Genomic DNA, 19,501 nt, shown 5'->3' with positions numbered 1-19,501 from the left:
CTGGGGATCCATCCCATAATCAGCCGCCAAACACAGACACCATTGCATACACTAGCAAGATTTTGCTGAAAGGACCCATATATAGCTGTCTCTTGTGAGACTATGCCGGGGCCTAGCAAACACAGAAGTGGATGCTCACAGTCAGCTATTGGATGGATCACAGGGCCCCCAATGGAGGAGCTAGAGAAAGTATCCAAGGAGCTAAAGGGATCTGCAACCCTATAGTTGGAACAAGAATATGAACTAACCAATACCCCCTGGAGCTCGTGTCTCTAGCAGCATATGTATAAGAAGATGGCCTACCCAGTCATCATTGGAAAGAGAGGCCCATTGGTCATGCAAACTTTATATGTCTCAGTACAGGGGAACACCAGGGTCAAGAAGTGGGAGTGAGTGTGTAGGGGAGTGGGGTGGAGGGTATGGGGGACTTTTGGGATAGCATTGGAAATGTAAATGAGGAAAATACCTAATTAAAAAAAAGAAACTCAAGAAGGAGGAAGAACAAAGTGTGAATACTTTGCCCCTTTTTAGAATGGGGAACAAAATACCAATAGGAGGAGTTCCAGAGACAAAGTTCAGAGCGAAGATGGAAGGAAAGACCATCCAGAGACGGCCCCATCTGGGGATCCATCCCATATACAAGGACCAAACCCAAACACTATTGCATATGCAGAAAGATTTGCTGACAGGACCCAGATATAGCTCTCTCTTGTGAGGCTATGCCAGTGCCTGCCAAATACAGAAGTGGATGCTCATAGTCATCTATTGGATGGAACACAGGGCCCCCAGTGGAGGAACCAGAGAAAGTACCAAAGGACTGAAGAGGTCTGCAACCCTATAGGTGGAACAGCAATAGGAACTAATCAGTACTCCCAGAGCTTGTGTCTCTAGCTGCATATGGAGCAGAAGATGGCCTAGTCAGCCATCAATGGGAAGAGACACCCCTTGGTCTTGCAAACTTTATATGCCCCAGTACAGGGGAATGCCAGGGCCAAGAAGTGGGAGTGGGTGGGTAGGGGAGCAGGGCAGGGGGGATGGTATAGGGGACTTTTGTAATAGCATTTGAAATATAAGTGAAGAAAATATCTAATAAAAATTGAAAAAAATTTGAAATTTAAATAAAAAATTTACAATAAAAAAAAAAAAATAGAACCTTCAGGAAATAATGCTATCAAAAGTCCATGCTAGAGAAAACCATGGAAAAGCTTACTTAGTATTAGAAAAAAATATATTATTATGACAAATTGCACCTAACAGGATAAAACTTTTTGTAATAAGAGGCAGTGTGTTCTCCCTAGGAAAGAGTTTAAGTAAGACTTAATATCTCACATCTTCTTCACTGTCAGTGAAGTTACCTCTGTCACTTAATTACTGAAGTTATAGGAATGATCTCTTTATTGGCTGACCATTCATTTGTTAATATACTCAGTAACAATTTGAAGTGCTAATGCTGGCTGATCTAGGCACAGGACCTAAAGGGTTTCTTATATTTTAATAGAACAGAGTAAGTTGTAGGAAGGAAAGTTTTTAAAGTTAGCTTAATTATAAAGGAATGAAAGTGAATCCTTCATGCTGAAGGTGTTTGCAACGCCAAAAGAAGAACAACATCAGCCAACCAGACTCTCCAAGAGCTCCCAGAGTCTAAGCCACCAACCAATGAGTACACATGGCTCCAGCTGCACATATAGCAGAGGATGGCCTTGTCAGGCATAAATGGGAGGAGAGTTCATTGGTCCTATGAAGGCTCCATAGATGCTCAGTGTAGGGGAATCGAGGGCCAGGAGGTGCGAGTGAGTGGGTGAGTAGAACACCCTCATGGAAGCAGGGGAAAGGATGATGGGATAGGGGGTTTTAGGGAGGGTGGAGAAACTGGGACATGGGGTAACATTTGAAATGTAAATGAAGAAAATATCCAATAAAAATAGAAATAAAAAATGAATGCTTCAGAATAATATACATGTTAGATCCAATTATAAAGGGCTTGAAGGAACTTTTAAGATTCATACTACTCTGTAGTTGTTAATAATTTAATCACCTCAACTTTGACATCTTGCTTTTATATGATTATAAAAAGATTAGTAGGGTTTTTCTGTTAAGTATTCATGTTTTACATTATTTGATTGATTGATATTATGTATTAAAAACTGACGTGAAAGAAAAAGAGAAGAAACAGAAGTCACCTACTGAACTAAAACAGGAGATATAATGGCTATCAAAACTATGACAGGCAGGTTCTATAAATACACAAATAAGCCAGTAACTAGAATAACACACATGCATACAATAAAAACGTGACATTTTAAATGGTTTGTGACTACTAAGAAAATGATATTATTAATAAACTTTTCCTAAAAATGAAATTGATCATGCTGAAGAATTATAGAAACTATTCAGAACATACAGACTATAAGGAAAGACAAATCTCCCTATATTTAGATGTCATAATTGTCTACTTCAGAGATTCTATAATTACAACATAACTTAGTAATGCTATATTACAAATTATGAAGTATCACTAGAGAGTTTTAGTTAATGTATAGCTATAATTATAATGACTGTGTTGTGTTAGTACAAGATTAGATACTTTGTGATAATCAGTGTTATATGACTATAACAAACCTAATATAAATAAGATCTTAAAACTTGTTGGTTTATTTTGTTACACAGTTTTATAGGTAGGTACCCATGTCCAATTAGCCATGGATTGCATTTTGACTGCCTTCAGTGAGGAAGTCCATCATGGTGAGAAAGCCACATAATGCATGATAACAGGGAAGTAAGTAGGTAGGTAGGTAGGTATGTATATATATATATATATATATATATATATATATATATATATATACATATATATATATATGGATGGATAGGTAGGTAAGTAGGTAGGTAGGTAGGTAAGTAGGTAGATGATAGATAGATAGATAGATAGATAAGACATAGATGATAGATACATATATACATACATACATACATACATACATATGATAGCTAATAGAAGATAGGTGATAGATAACAAATACATAGGGAAGCATAGAGAGAGACAGAGAGAGACAGTGAAGAGGAGGAGAAGAGGAGGAAAACAAAGTATTCCAATGTTCTTAGGGATATTTCCTAGTGACTCAGACTTCCTTCTAGGTTTTATGATTTTGCTATTCTATGTCTTTACCACAATGCTGTAGTAAAGAAATACGGTGTGTCCCTGTTGTGGACCAAATACTAATTTATGAATCTTTTAGGGGCATGCTGGATCTAAACAACAGAACATGTGCAAATCAACAGACCAGATGGGGATCTTAATGTAGCTAGAGTTACTACAATTTTTTGACATGGATATGAATGACAATACAATGAAAAAAGCAATTAAATAGAGAGTAGGCCTGATACTATTTGAGTAATGGGTAGCTATAGGAAAATATGGAACTTTTTCTAACACACACACACACACACACACACACACACACACACACACACACACACACACTAAATCCCAGCATTTAAGAGACAGTGGCACATAGATCTCTGTTCAAAGCCACCTTAGCCATATAATATACCTCTAGTTAGCCAGAGGTACATAGTGAGATTTTTAAGTCAGATTTTGTGTCAAACTCTGAGAGTTTGCTACTTACAGAGTTTGTGTAAAAAAAATAACATGAAACTGATGCTTAGTACAACTAAGGGAACTAAGGGTAATACAAATTGATAGTCACTAGTACTTCATACTCATGAGAAGAGCAGGAATAAAAATAGATACAATAGCGAATGTTGCTTAGGTGTTGGGGGAAAAGCACCTACCAATACGATTGTCATGAAATATGATATAGTTTTTATTATCAATGACAATAATCTCAGTAGGAATTTGTGATATAATTACTTACGTTGTTGTTTCTAATTTTCTTGTAATTTTTATCAAACAATAATAACAACATAAAAATGAATATTTTTGCTAACAGTGTTTAAAAATTAGGTTCTGGGGCTAGAGAGATGACTCTGGTTTGAAGCATAGGCTTCTCTGGCAGAGGACATGAATTCTGTTTCCAGAACCCACACAGAGATGTACAATTATCTATAACCGAAGTTCCAGGAGATATAATGCCCTCTTTTGGCCTTCTTAACAGTTCATACATATGGTACATATACAGACATAAAAAGCACTCACACACACAGATTAAAATTTAAAATTCTTTAAATATATCTTCTACTGAAAGAATACTGTCTTGCTTATGAAAAGATTTTAGGGCACAGTATTTTGAAAAACTTTCCTTGATGATGTCAATCATTTGAAAACTTAAAATGAATTTTACATATGCAAAGCATTTGAGGGAAGAATAGAAATACCACACACATGAATTCTTCTTCCCTATTGTGCAAAATTTGGACAATAATATGCTACCATGTTATGCAAAATACTTCATAAGGAAAGGCAGGGATCAGTGCTGATAATTTAGAATAGACAATGAAAGGTGTCTGAGCTCCAAGCTTCCCAGCATCAGCACTCAGTAATGAATTCCTAAAGCTTAGCGTAGTTGATCCTTCACAGGAAACCTGGCTTATGAACATTATGATACCTGACCTACTTTCTAACATAATCTCCCAAAGAAAGCAAAGGTTATTCCCAGCTCATGATTAATAAAGTTTCTGAAAACACACCAGTTGTTTTCAAGGTGATATACCCCCTTTATGGAAGCCAGTGTTGGGATTAGTGCTTAAACATGACATAATTATCTCCCAGTCTTCCCTCCAGAAGTAATTTGCACTTACCTGTAACTCTCCCCTTCTCTCAAACAGTGGATGTTCTTGCATCCACTTTCTGTACTAGAAATTATTCATCCTCCAAAAGTATTCATGTCATTTCTCTTTTTTTCTGTGATTCTCCAAGGTCAGGTTTTTTGGAATAATCAATATTTAACACACACTTAACAGCAAGAGAATTTTGGTACTAGTATGTCAGGTGACATGTGTTAGTTACAAATTATTTGCTTAGATTTTTATATGTATTTTCATGGAGTGAAGCATTTGATGGTTTGGTTTAGTTTTTTGACTTTGTAAGAAAAAGAGACATATGCTGAGCAAGAATCAAACTTGAGACATTGAACTTGGGGTCACACTGGACAGGAAATATGCAGGAAGAGTCTCTCTTGTGATGCTGGACAGCTCTAACTCAGCTGAGGTATCGAGGACACACAGATTCTATTCTATAGTATAGCATACAGCACAAATCAGCTATGATGGCTTGAATATAATACCTATTAAATATACTTTGCTTAATTAAAATTTTAATCTAGCATGATTTGTTGATGACACAAGTCCAATATATGTTTCAGAGTTTCTTACAACTAACAAAGGACACCCTGCAGAGCCATATTAACTTTTGCCATGAATGACAGAAATTTCAATATATCACAGTAGAGAAGTAGACATTTGCATGGTATCAAAGAGTATATGCAGATATTGTTCTCTCAAGAGTCATGCTACCAGATATTCACCCAATGACTTTGACATGGTGCTCAAATTTTTGTGCGTTTATCTGACTACACAAAGAAAATATTTTCTACTTAACAGAAATGTGTGGTGTATGCCCATGAGAAAACTGTTTGTTTTACTTAATGTATATGCTTATGGAACTCATAAATTACCTAACATATAATTGTTCCGTCAATATTTATAAAATTGTTCTTTCAGTCTGGTTTTCACTATCCCTCTTAATTCTTTAGCCAAGTTAAGAAAATATTTAACCATCTTTTCATGTTATTTAAGTATTTCCTAACAAGACCCATAAGTTTGTGTCATAAATTGTTTTATGAATCTTTGGCTGAAAACATTTCCTAATTTTATTGTGGATTTGTTTGTGTGTGTGTGTGTGTGTGTGTGTGTGTGCGTGCATGTAAAGGGTTATTATTTAATTTTTTTTCAAATTCTATCTAGTGGAAAATTTCCTGTCTTCTAATTGAGTCCAGCCTGTTTCCAAGCATATATTAATATGCCTTTAACATATATAAAGTTTTGAAATTAGCTTGATGTTTAAATATATAATTTCCATTGTTTTTAATATGTATATTGCCTAAGTGTTGAAAATGAAGAGGAATCTAATGCTGCTCAGTAGTATTATAAATTTCCTCATAACTTGGCAAAATTCAAGTATTTTGATAATTCCTGCTCTACTAGCTATTAAATGCTGATAATATATTTCCAATTAAAATATGACAAGAAAGGTCATTAGGGTGTTTCATGGCTAAATCCCAGTGCTTTTATAGTGTTTGAGGCAGAAGGATCCCAAGTTTAGTGACAGCCTGGACTGTGTAGCATTTTTGAGGCTAGTTTCTCAACAATACTCTATCTTAAATGACTAATGAATAAAATAAAATGATAGCAAGCCAAAATAGTAATTGTTTTTCTGAAAAACCTTTATATCAATTATATTAAATTAAAGATTTACAGATGTTAGATATACAAACCACTTGGGGAACTATTTCTAAAATTTTAGAAATGTTATTCAAATGCTAAAGCAGCAGATGATTTTTCATTTTTTTGAGGGTTTTTGATTCACAGTTTATATGATGTTACATCAAAAGAGACAACAAATAAGTTTGTATTAAAGTGTGTTAACTTCTCTATGATCAGACACCCTATCCGCCCCAAGTTAACCATTTCGTTCTTTGTGCTATTTGTAGATGGTGCACTTCTAAAAAACAATAATGGTCCAGGGGTTGTTATTTTCTATAGCTGTGATATATATTCAAGGTATATTTAAAATTTTTAATAAAAATATAGATTTAAGGCCAAAAATCTAATTGGTTGCCAGCCAAACTTCTAAAATCAGTTGCTATGGTGATTCTTTTCATTGTTTCTTCCTATTCTTCCAGATCTAAGTAGAACATCAAATTTTATAGCATATACAGGATAGTAACAGTACTCATAATTCTTTAAGCAGATTCTAGCTACTATAATTAAAATATAATAATTAAGACCAGTAGATTCGGAATACATTAGAATGTTTAAAGTCTATAATAAACAAGACTGTGATAAAGGGGATCCCACTTCTGTATTTAGAACCAGGTCAAATATGGTAACTTTGTGTGTGGCAGGGTTGGGGGATATTTTTAACATTTTATTAGCAATTTCCACTAAGGAACTGAACACATTTTCCTTTTTTTCTGTGCAGTCTCTGGAATAAATTTAACTTCCCTGATTCTATGTTCTGACATAGACAGGCCCACTACAAATTCAAAGCAATTAGTAATGTGATCATCCCCAAAACATATTCTGAAAGGCGGACACAATATCTTGCTGCAATAATCTCATCACTTGAGAGGCGAGGAAGAACGTTCAAATCCAGTCTCAGCCATATAGCAAGTTTGAGGATAATCTGGCTCCATCTCAGGAGAACAAACGTGTGCAGTGCAGATAATCTCAGTTGCTCTGAGTATGAGAGGGAAGGAGGGACAGAAGGATGGAGGGAGAGGAGAGAAGGAGGAAGAGGAAGGGAGAGGAGAAGAGAAGACAGAAGATAGGAGGGAAGAAAGGAGAAGAAGGAAAAAATAACCCTTCCCCATGGCTGCTTTATATAAAAGAATGTTTGAGAAAAAGTTTTCAACATATGTCTTTTAGTATAGTACCAAATTATCTAACTGCTAAAATTTTAAAATATTAATAATATTAAAGCAAGAATGTCATTAGTAAAAATTTAATCAGTAGGAAATTAATGTATTAAAAGTACATTAAAATATATATTTTAAAATGACAAAGTCACATTACACATGGTAATCAAAATATACCTATTCTGTTTAACTAATAAATTGTTTAATTAGTATTTTATTCAAATGAAAATGCCATTAAAGAAACTATACAATCATTGATGTGAAATTTAACAAAAGTTTAGCAGAAAGTATTTAAAAATGAAAGATATTAGTAGTTACATATAAATACAGCATTCAATACAAAATATTCACATATTTTGCCATATTTTGTACATTTATATTTTGTTTTTACATATTCAAATAACAAATATCTATGTTGCATAAAGAAAAGTCTGTATCAATAACTATTTTATAGATGAATGTATGTATGTGCACAGTGTATGTTTGTGTTCATGTGTATATGCGTGTGCAGAGATCTGTGTACTGTTTATGCATGAGTGGAGAGGCTGGATGTTTGGAAAGGAGATAACTCAACAGATCATGGAAGATGCTGTGTGGCATTGGTTCACCTTGCCATTATTTGCTGATGATCATTTGTCATGACTCTGTAGAGAGAAACGCACTAAAGAACTTCTGTTGGTGTTCCTGGGATATCTTGCTGCTGCCATGGTTTCCTGCAGATTGGCAGAGCTTCATGGTTTCTTCTGGATTGAACTGTCATTGCTGAATCGTGAACTGGACTGTTGCTATCATGACAATGAAGACTGTAATCTCCCCCAAAGAACTACTTCTAAACAGATCCATAGCCTCCTTTGCCCTATTGACCTTTCATTCACACTATCTCTCACGGATGATGGGCTAGACAGAGTTTAAAGCATTTAAGAACCCTTATTAAAGTAGGTTTTGAAAAATATAAGCCTACATCAGACCTGTGCTATTTTCTTTTGCATGCTTGTTGCGGATTCATACTCTGGTCCTTATGCTCATATGGCACACACTTTATAAGCCAGGCCATCTCCCAGCTCAATAACTTATCTGAAAGATTCAGTTTTGAATATGGTAGTTTGGTAGCTTAAGCAGAGCATGCATCATAAATTAAAGTTCTTGGATGCTAGTACCAACTTAGTACCAGTTGTATAAATTTTGATGAAAACTAATCTAGTCTTTTCGGTAGGTTAAGCTATGATAAGCACCAATAATATTTGTCCCATTAACCCCTAAGAGTTTATATGACGATAAAGCAGAAATAAGTAAATAAAAACCTTTTTAAAAGTTCTATGTAACAACTGGTTCTGCTAATAAAGTTGTTATTGAAAGTACAGGTTTAGTTTCAAGAAGCAAATATATAATATATGACAGTTCCAGCTTAGAAGTGATAGCAGTAGAATAACCTATAAACCTTCATTTGGACAATCTATATTTACCTCATTTATAATGCAATGAAGTAAACTTAGATTGTGTCACACAATGATACAGAATTAACCTCATTGAGCACAGATGAACATCCTAGCTAAGAGCTTTTTAATAGGTGCCTCCTATTGCTACAGAATTACTCTGTATCTATTGTGGTAGAAGACTTCATTATTTTAATATGGATTCAGAACATTATTTTCTTCACCGATGTATCACACCTGATTATGATGTAAGCAAATGTGAGCCTTTAAAATAGGTGAAAGTACACATGCTCATCAACCCATGTCAATTTCAATAGGAGCTTGGCCTCATTTTTCAAACACATTGTTTCATATGGTAAACATCTGTTTCTCTACCTACTTCCCAGTTCGGGTCCAATTACCATACACCTTCATGCAACAACAAAAATCCATCCATTAGTTTTCCATAAATTGTGTTCAAGGTTAAGTACTGAGAAGGAGAAAGGAGGCCATTTAAACAGTTAAATCAATATAGCTGCACCTACTACTGAGATTTATCTAAAATTTATGTTTCAATGATGAATGCCAAGTAAAGAGCAGAAAAACACCCTTTCACTTACCACAGATGAACGTGGTCTCATCTGAATTATCTGCACAGTCATTCACAAAGTCACATAGTTTGTCCTTTTCAATGCAATGCTTGTTAGCACACATGAATTCATCAGTGGTGCACTTTCTGTTTGTGCTAAGCAACGGAGAGCAGTTTTGAAAGGAAACATCATCTACTGCCACATCTCCTATGTAACTCACACCACGTTTTGCCCTAAAGACGATCTAAAAAGATAAAATGAGTAAGAAAAGTCAATCAGTGTTGTGCTGCCAAGAAGTTTAGAACTCACAGAATCATGACATATCAAGAATGTCTAGCTTGACTCCCATAACAGATACCTCATAATGTAAATGTCCACCAGGATGATAATGGTTCAGAGGGGTTCAGAATGACATAGCATCATTAAAGTCTGTATTTTCAGTGCCTAAGAATGTGAGAAAATAAACACTACTGCCTAGTATATGTAAAGTTAGCATTTACTATCTAGACCCCCGACAGGGGCCATGTACCCATGTCCACTCCCTGTGCTAGCTGACATATGACATAAGACTGGTTATTTCTCAGAAACACACACACAAAAAAAAAACAGAGAGAGAAAGAGAGAGAGAGAGAGAGAGAGAGAGAGAGAGAGAGAGAGAGAGAGAGAGAGAGAGAGAGAGAGAGAAACCCCAGCCGGACATTCTGTGTTCCAATTTATATGTACCCATTACAGTATAAATAGGGCTGGATTGCTGTCAAGGTTAAGTGAGTAAATAATTTAAATACATGACAAAGTCTTCAGTGCTCACACATATGTGTGGCTGCATCCATGTGTATGTGCATGTGTGTTTAAATATAGGACTCTCCCAAAGAGTCTTCTGACTTCTCATGCTGCTTCAGCATGTAAGTCAAGGTTACCACTTTCTGAGTCTTAAGGGAAAGGAATCATATGACTGAAGGATCATGAACTGGTTTGCTCATCACTGGACATTCTCAGTGTATTTCTCACAGTAGGTGCTCAGTGCATTGCTACTGAGGAGATGAGAGAGTCATAAGAAAAAGTAAATGTTTATATGCTGTTCTGGTTTGAATAGGAATGGCCCCCATGAGTCAATGCTTGGTCATAGTGAGTGGCACTATTAGTAGGTCTGGCCTTGTTCTAATAGGTTTGGTGTTGTTAGAGGAAGTATGTCACTGTGGAGGTAGGCTTTAAGAACATATGTATGCTCATACTCCATCCTGTGTATAGTCACCTTCTGTCACTTTCAGAACAAGATGTAGAATTCTCAGCTCCTTCTCCAGTATGATGTCTGCTTGCACTCTGCCATGTTTGCCAACATGATGATAATGGACTGAACCTTTGACTATAAGCCATTCTTAATTAAGTGTTACTATGGTCTTGTTGCCCTTTCTCAGCAATCAAACCCTAAGGTACATGCCATCAATACTTAAAGATTCAATCAGTATCAACACAACATTTGGATAAATATCAAGGCACAAAATATTTGAATCTCAGAAAAATTATGCCCATGTTTCTAAATGCTAAAATACCACTTAATATACTTTGAACACAATTTTTCTGTATTAATATTCTATATGTACAGTACTGATAAGAAATATCTTAGCTGGCTTGGAAATTTATACCTGACAAGAGCAGATCCATTTAAGTATTCTTGCTGAGATTTTTTTTTTGTCTCCACTAAACATCTATTGAAATGGAATATCTAGTCTCCTTCTAATGATGTCTAAATGCTTAATAAGGAAACCAGATAGTCATAGAGAAGTCAGGAAATATAAGATACTTATTCTACATAGCATTTCAGAAAATTGGACATAGAGCAGTATCAAGTCAGTATACATGTATATCAGGCAGAGCTTCTGTTATCGAAACAGCTGCTTTAACAAGAAGGATCATAGATATATTTGCTATGCACGCATAACAACCATGCCTACTTTGCTATATAAACAAGACAGCAAATGCAATATTTAACAATGATCCTATCACTTGAGTATTTTTAAATTCCTGGAACTCACCTCCATATACTTAAAGTAAAAAGAAGAGAAGGTTCTCCTGCATATAGTATGGGCTCTTGTTTCGTTTATGAGAATAGCCAAGATTCCTTTTATCATAATAGCCAAGAATTAAATTTAATTCTGATCCAAACTCTAGATCTTCTAATTCTTAATATGACCACCAAATGGGAACAATAACAAATGCCTTTTCACATCGTGATATTCATTATTTTTAATACTGTAGTCCTTTTTATTGAAATTTTACATTTTAGATATATGCTAATTTATAGATGTTAAAATCTAAATAAAGGCATATACACTAGCACTTACTCCCAAAAATATTTGAATTACACAAGTCTATTCAGTATAAGAAGGTTTAACCATTAAAATAAGTTTCAAAGATGATTTTCAAAGTCACATTTGAAATGACAGTACTAAAATTTCTGAATATTGAATCACAGAATTTAGGGAGATATTCTTTCAATGTGAGAAGCTTTTTGAGAGTAAGAGATGATTACTACTCAAATTAAGTGTACCTAGAAATGTAACTATCTAATTGGGAGTAGTTTTGGCTTTCTAAACTGGTCCATTCTTTGTGGAAAATGCCACATGGGCTGTTAAATGTTCTGTATTCACACAGCGTATCAAACTGGAAATGGGAAGAAATGAACATAATGAGAGGAAGAAAGAAATTAGTATTCAAGACAAAAATTAACAAATCTCTTTCTTTACAAAATCCCTTGGATCACAGACCTCCACGTGCGAATGAATGCCTAAAAACACTTCGGCTTTCTTCCACTGTGGCCCTTGCTGTCCACTCTGAGCCCACACTTTGGAAATCGTATTGCCCATCTTTATGAGTACCTGGAGAGATAAATAAAGTAATAGGCTTTTAAATATTTAGGCTTTAAACATGTGGGATTTTTAGGTTTTTAATACCTACATGGCGTCCTTGAGAGGAAAATCTGAGACACTTTTTCATTAGATATCTTAGTTTTCCACTGTGACCAAAGATCACTGTACCCCAGGGGAAAATCTCACAAGCTCTGTGTGGTGATGTGATAAAGGCATTTATGAGTATTTGTCAATGAAATACTAAGTATCCAGGCACCATTTTATTAGGGATATAACTCTACTGGCTTTATGAAAAAATGTGGCAGGAACAGCTGATGTGTTATATATCAAATAATATATACATGATTGAAAGGAAAAGTATTAAATTACCTACTAGAACACTCTTTGAGAATGATATCACTACCTAATTGGTTTTGTCATAATACAAGGCCAGCATAGCAGCGCAAATGAATGTTGTGTGTGAACACTGCCCACATTGTATGAGCTCCTTGCTCAATGCTCTTGAAGTCAACAAAAGTTTGCTGTACGTGCTATAGTTTGTACTTTACTGTCCCCAAAAGGAACATGGGAACTGGGTTGGTTCATAAGTGGCATCACTGGGAATGAGTGAAAACCTTGAGAATCATCCTAGAAGTACATTTTAGGTAACTGAGTTTGTGACCTTAATGAAGATCATGGTACTCAGACCCATTTTGTCTCTCTTTTTTATTCAGGTTATAAAGGTTTTAGTCCACCATAACGTCTTTCCATAATGTTGCCTTACCACAACCCCAAAAGCTATGAAGCTAGTCATCAAATCACAGACTGTAAAGAACAACCCCAAATAAACTTTTCTCTGTATACATAAACTAAGTCTTTGTTATAGTGATAACATAGTACTGTACTCATTGTGAATGAGGGCTTGGATTACTCGCATTAGACAATTGCTACAATTATTGTGGCTCTGGTTTTAAAATTATGTAAAATAAGCCACCCAGAATATAATTCACCATACACGCTGGTGAATATCTGTCATCCCAGCACTCAGGAGATTGAGGCAGGCAGATCACAAGTAGGAGGGCAGGGGAGACTACAAAAAGATTGAGATAACCATTGGCAATATAGTGAGGACCTATCTCAAAATAAAAGCAAAAACAAACATGCATACAAACACACACACACACACACACACACACACACACACACACACACACGTTGTGTGTGAACACTGCCCACATTGTATGAGCTCCTTGCTCAATGCTCTTGAAGTCAACAAAAGTTTGCTGTACGTGCTATAGTTTGTACTTTACTGTCCCCAAAAGGAACATGGGAACATTGGGGGGAATCAATCAGTACATTAGGATCAGTGTTACAGTTCCTATGTTAAAATAAGTAAGGTATTTTATTATATAACATTACTTTCTAAAATGTAATTTGTGAAATTAACCAATATTTAGATCAAATTTGGGGTTTTACCTTTCAAGAAAAGGAAGTAACAGGCTAGTGGGATGACTGAAAAAGTAAAACTGTTTGTTGCACACAAGAATGACAACCATATTTTGATTGCTAGACATCAGGGCAGAAGGAGATAAGTCCTGAAAGTTCTCCTCTGATGTCTACCCATATAAATTTGCACTCATACACTATACACATAACCAACAATAATAAATACAGATAATGTAAATTAATGGCACCATGGTTTACAGATTAGATTCACATACATTTATTTTATACAAATAGGATTATCACAGTAAAATATTGCTAGAAATAATGGCACCAAATGCTTGGTCTATTAATATCTAATTCTACACAGAAAAATAAAAAATCATAATTACTATTAAAATAAATCCATTTCTGAAGCATGTTAAAAGAATATTTAAGGAATGCATATTTGTATTAATGCTATATGAATTGTAAGATTAATGAGTGACAACCTATAAAGTGATATACTAATAAAATATTTAATGTTATCATGTGTAATCATGAGCAAACATAAGCATATATATTGCCACTTAATTATTTGGTAATTGGTTACTTTGTAATCTCTATCACAAAATATACTTAGCTTATAATGTTCATACTACTAATGGACACACAAAATAATAATTAATGATTCTTTTGACTAAAATAAAGTGTGTGCATACATGTGGGGATACATGCCTGTGGAATCCTGTCTTTACTGTTCACCTTTGGTGTTTTGAGACTTGGTCTCTCACCAAATGCCAAGTTCATGGATTTAACAGGGTTAACTACTCAATGCCAGAGCTGGTATTCCAGGAAAACTCCCAACCGTGTTCTTTCTACATGGCTTCTGATGGTCCCAACTCAATCCCTTGTGTTTCCATGGCATAGATTTTATCCACGGATCCCAATGCAAAGCAAATACAAATCATACCTTCATAATATTGTTTAGGCAGCTTTATGTTGTTAAACAAATACATGAGTATATGCACACAAATACAATTTTATGATACTGCTCACTAGAAGACTAATCTGCCTTATATTGTGACTTCCAGCTTGGTGTTTTCATGGGGTTTCTGAGCACGTGAATGAGTGGGGTTCTGTCTGATTCTTTCTCCTTCTGTTGTGTTGGTCTTTCATGTGAAAATGATGTGATAGTTTTTATTTTACTCTATTCTACTTTATTGTGCTATACTTACAAAAATGTATGCATTAATCAATATAAACTTAGCCACTAATTTAAAGATTAACTGCCATTTATGCCTGTTAGAAGAGAGAAAAATCAGTTTTCTCTAATGAATGACAAAACTGTATATCAACCACAAGACTATGTTCAGGAATACTGGCAAAAAATAACGGAGCTAACAGCTTTATGTATATATAACTGTTTATTTGGGCATGGTTTGTTGTTTTGATTTGTTTTGTTTTTCTTTTTGGGTGATGTTGTATTTTGTTTTCTAGGTTTTGGGCATTCTGTTGTTGTACTGGGTTTTTGGTTTGATTTTGAGAATTAACTTAAAGTTGGGTGAGCAGGAGGAGAGGATCTAGACAAACTTGAGAGAGAGAAAAAATATGATCAAAATATAATTACTTTTAAACCTTATTTTATATAATAATAATAATAATAATAATAATAATAATAATAATAATAATAAGGTCTGATAGTGAGAATAAACTGAAGTAGTCTTCCACCATTAAAAAGAAAGAAGACGTCTATCATAAATAAGGCGAGTCTTACAGAGATAACCTAAATTTTCCATTAAAAAATCCCTCACAATAGCATTTTTAAAATGATATATGTTTATACAGTTTAGAGAAAAAAATATTTTCCTGAAAGTTCTAGGAAAAAAAAAAAGCATTCCTAAGTGCAAATCAATCATACATATTACAAAAAGAAAACTATAACATTCAATAAATTATTGAAAAAGCCATTGTTTAGCTTGCCAGAGACTGTTTCCTTCTCGTGTGTTAAAAAAACAACAACACACAAGTAGCATAGGTTACTGTAAATACATACACAAGTGTCTTAGGAAGCCGGATTAATAGTATTTAAAAGGATAGCTTTCATCTATGCATTTCTTCAATCAGTACTGTTTTAAAACTATTAAAGGTAACTAAGTCAGGTATTTGAGAGTTAATGTTGATACATGGTTACCTGGAAAATTACAAATAAGCAATAAAAATTAGTAAAATAAAATGGTGATTCTATAAAATTCAGCTAGATCCATGTGTCATCAACAAGTAATCTTACATACAATTATCTACCAAACAATATCCAAAATGGAGGCAGGACATAGGGTAGATGTGGTTTGATGGAACCTCTCTGTTTTGGTCAGGCGAAAGAAATTTGACACGAACTAAAAGTAGTTAATTTCAGATATTTCTCTGGGCAAAGGAAGGTTTGATTGATTATGTTGGCAATAAAGAAATAAAGAAAAAAATAAAGGAAAGGAAATAAAAATGCTTACAATATGATTTGGCATGTCAAAGAGATAGGATTTGGTTCCCAGACTGTCTTGTAATTAAATGTGAGACAGTCTAGGCATCCAAGAAATGTTAATTTAATAGACTAACACATTGGAAAAATATAGGAGTGTGTTATTTACACTGATATAAATATTCTAATCATGCATTTTATATAAATATATAATAGTAAGTTGATAAAAATATACTTAAGAATGTTTTGATTTAAGACATAAAAGGAAACGAGGAATATAGTCAGAATAATTGAGTTAAATAACACTTAGGTAGTCATAGTAAATTAGTTGGGGCAAAAAATATATTACTTCAGTCAAAGACTGCTCAATAAAATGGGGTCAGAGTAAAATTTTGCAAGACCTTGAGTATCAAGACAACATATTCATTAATATAAATTAGACAAAACAAACAAGGCCAATAATCATAAACCAATTACAGTTAGTGTTATAACATCATGTGAGATGAAACCATACCAAAGAATATACAGGGCAAAGTCAACCTGCAGGACATTTTAAAAATGACTCAACTGCATCATTTTAAAGCTCTTAGGTCCCAGATATCTGAGGAAGGGTAAGAAAATGTTCATTTGAAAGGCACTAGAAAAATGAGGAGTGTTTTGTAGTTTGTATTAAGACTTGATACAGTATGAAATTAAGCAAAAATTAGATCTCTAATTAATGGGCCTATTGAAGTTGTAACTGAAATCTGAAACACTCATTGCACTTAATAATTTAAGAGTTATGTTTCTTCTTAAGGAAAGAAATTAAAAAGAAATCTGTTTTTTAAAAAAATGTAGTATTAACACTATCCCAGAGAAGACAACAGATTGTAGCTTTGCAAACACACAAATACCATGTCCACTTTATCATATTATACTCTCAACACCAATGCTGAACATTAACATGGCATGCCCCAGTGTAAAATAGCATATCACAAAAGCTTCAGTCTCAAGACAGGATATAGCTGCACATTTCAGGAAAAGTAAATAATGTCCAGTCACAAATGTCCAGCTCTGAAACAGCTTTTCCTACAGCATCTAATCGTGATGCTAACGATGTTTCCACTTGTTTTAATTACACTACAAATTATGTTGTACACATGTTCATAGAGGCAGTTCCAAACACAGTATTGACCATAAAGTACCTGGAGAGAGCCCACTGTAGCACCGTTCATATAAGTCCAGAACACCAATGTACACCTCGGTCCCATGAGTGAGATGACAGGAGTAACAATATCGGCAAGGTCTCCAAACTTCCCATTTGAACTGTCAGCATACAGGTACCAACCATCTGTAGTATTTCTAGGGGCAACAGGGAAGACAAAAAGAAAAAAATGATAAATCATGACATAGTTTGACAATGACTCTATTTTAAAGCTACATAATTATTTTCTATAAGGATAATGTTTTATGGCATAGTTACATCTTTAACCTTCACCTGGAATAGACCTGTGTTCTGATTCTGAGTTAATGGGCCTTGTAAATGGTGTCTATTGATACATGAATGTGAATAATTGTGAACAACAAAATGACCAAACGTTAGAATATTGTTGATTTTGTTCTAATATAATGCTATGACAAATATTCTGATGTGCTTATAGAAATTATCATCTGTTCCCTAAATCAGCAAGTACAGTGTAAGGAGGAAGAAATGGCAAAGACACCAATACAGAGACCAAAAATAACAGAGTCAAGCCTGGCCTGGAGCACAGTTCAGAGTATGGAAAACCTTTGAGCTCACATTTACTTCCTCTTTATTAATTTAGTTCACTTTCATTGCAACAAACTTTGATAACCTTACAGCTAATTTAAAAATGTGTCTTTTCTTTCCTGGACCCAAGTTCTAACATTGGAAAAAAAAAAACAGAAATGGCAAAAATAAATAACAATGTTCTTTTTACATAAAAGAGAGTCATGGTCTTAAGAAATTCAATAGAGTGACACCCCCAAGGTCCCTAGAGGATTCTCCATGCAATCTTAGGACCTCTGGTGAGTGGAACACAACTTCTGCCAGGAGGCAGGTTTAAACGCCAGATATTTGGGCACCTTCCCTGCAAGAGGAGAGCTTGCTTGCAGAGACCACGGAAACTCAGGAGAGAGCTAGTCTCCCAGGTCTGCTTATTCAGGCTAACAGAATCACAAGAGGAACAAGCTCTAACCAGAGACAACTATAACAACTAACTCCAGAGAATACCAGATGGCGAAAGGCAAACATAAGAATCTTACTAACAGAAACCAAGACCACTGACCATCATCAGAATGCAGTACTCCCACCTCACCCAGTCCTGAGCACCCCAACACACCTGAAAAGCTAGACCCGATTTAAAAGCATATCTCATGATGGTGGTAGAGGACATCAAGAAGGACTTTAGTAACTAACTTAAAGAAATACAGGAGAACACTGCTAAAGAGTTACAAATACTTAAAGAAAAAACAGGAAAACACAACCAAAGAGGTGGAAGTCCTCAAAGAAAAACAGGAAAACACATCCAAACAGGTGATGGAAATTAACAAAACCATACTAGACCTAAAAAGGGAAGTAGACACAATATAGAAAACCCAAAGTGAGGCAACGCTGGAGATAGAAACCCTAGGAAAGAAATCTGGAACCATAGATGCGAGCATCAGCAACAGAATACAAGAGATGGAAGAGAGAATCTCAGGTGCAGAAGATTCCATAGAGAACATCGGCACAACAATCAAAGAAAATGCAAAATGCAAAAAGATCCTGACTCAAAACATCCAGGAAATCCAGGACACAATGAGAAGACCAAACCTACTGATAACAGGAGTAGATGAGAATGAAGATTTTCAACTTAAAGGGCCAGCAAATATCTTCAACAAAATAATAGAAGAAAACTTCCCAAACCTAAAGAGAAATGCCCATGAAAATACAAGAAGCCTACAGAACTCCAAATAGACTGGACCAGAAAAGAAATTCCTCCTGACACATAATAATCAGAACAACAAATGCACTAAATAAGAATAGAATATTAAAAGCAATAAGGGAAAAAGGTCAAATAACATATAAAGGCAGGCCTATCAGAATTACACCAAACTTTTCACCAGAGACTATGAAAGGCAGAAGATCCTGGACAGATGTTATACAGACACTAAGAGA

At 34.8% G+C, this 19,501-nt stretch overlaps 1 protein-coding gene across 1 annotated transcript in view; it reads right to left on the bottom strand.

Moving 5' to 3' along the window:
- Window positions 1-19,501, bottom strand: part of Malrd1 (MAM and LDL receptor class A domain containing 1) — a 729,079-nt gene that overhangs the window by 400,560 nt on the left and 309,018 nt on the right. The window contains exons 21-23 of the mRNA NM_001310455.1: window positions 17,526-17,682; window positions 12,363-12,473; window positions 9,628-9,841 (exon numbers count right to left, since the gene is read on the bottom strand). Coding sequence (NP_001297384.1) covers window positions 9,628-9,841; window positions 12,363-12,473; window positions 17,526-17,682 — 482 coding nt within the window. The remainder of the gene's footprint in view (window positions 1-9,627; window positions 9,842-12,362; window positions 12,474-17,525; window positions 17,683-19,501) is intronic.

Source organism: Mus musculus, chromosome 2 (assembly GCF_000001635.26).
Source record: "Mus musculus strain C57BL/6J chromosome 2, GRCm38.p6 C57BL/6J".
Taxonomy (NCBI): domain Eukaryota; kingdom Metazoa; phylum Chordata; class Mammalia; order Rodentia; family Muridae; genus Mus; species Mus musculus.
The sequence above is the reverse complement of the archived record's forward strand: the minus strand, read 5'-3'. Positions and strand labels throughout refer to the sequence as shown.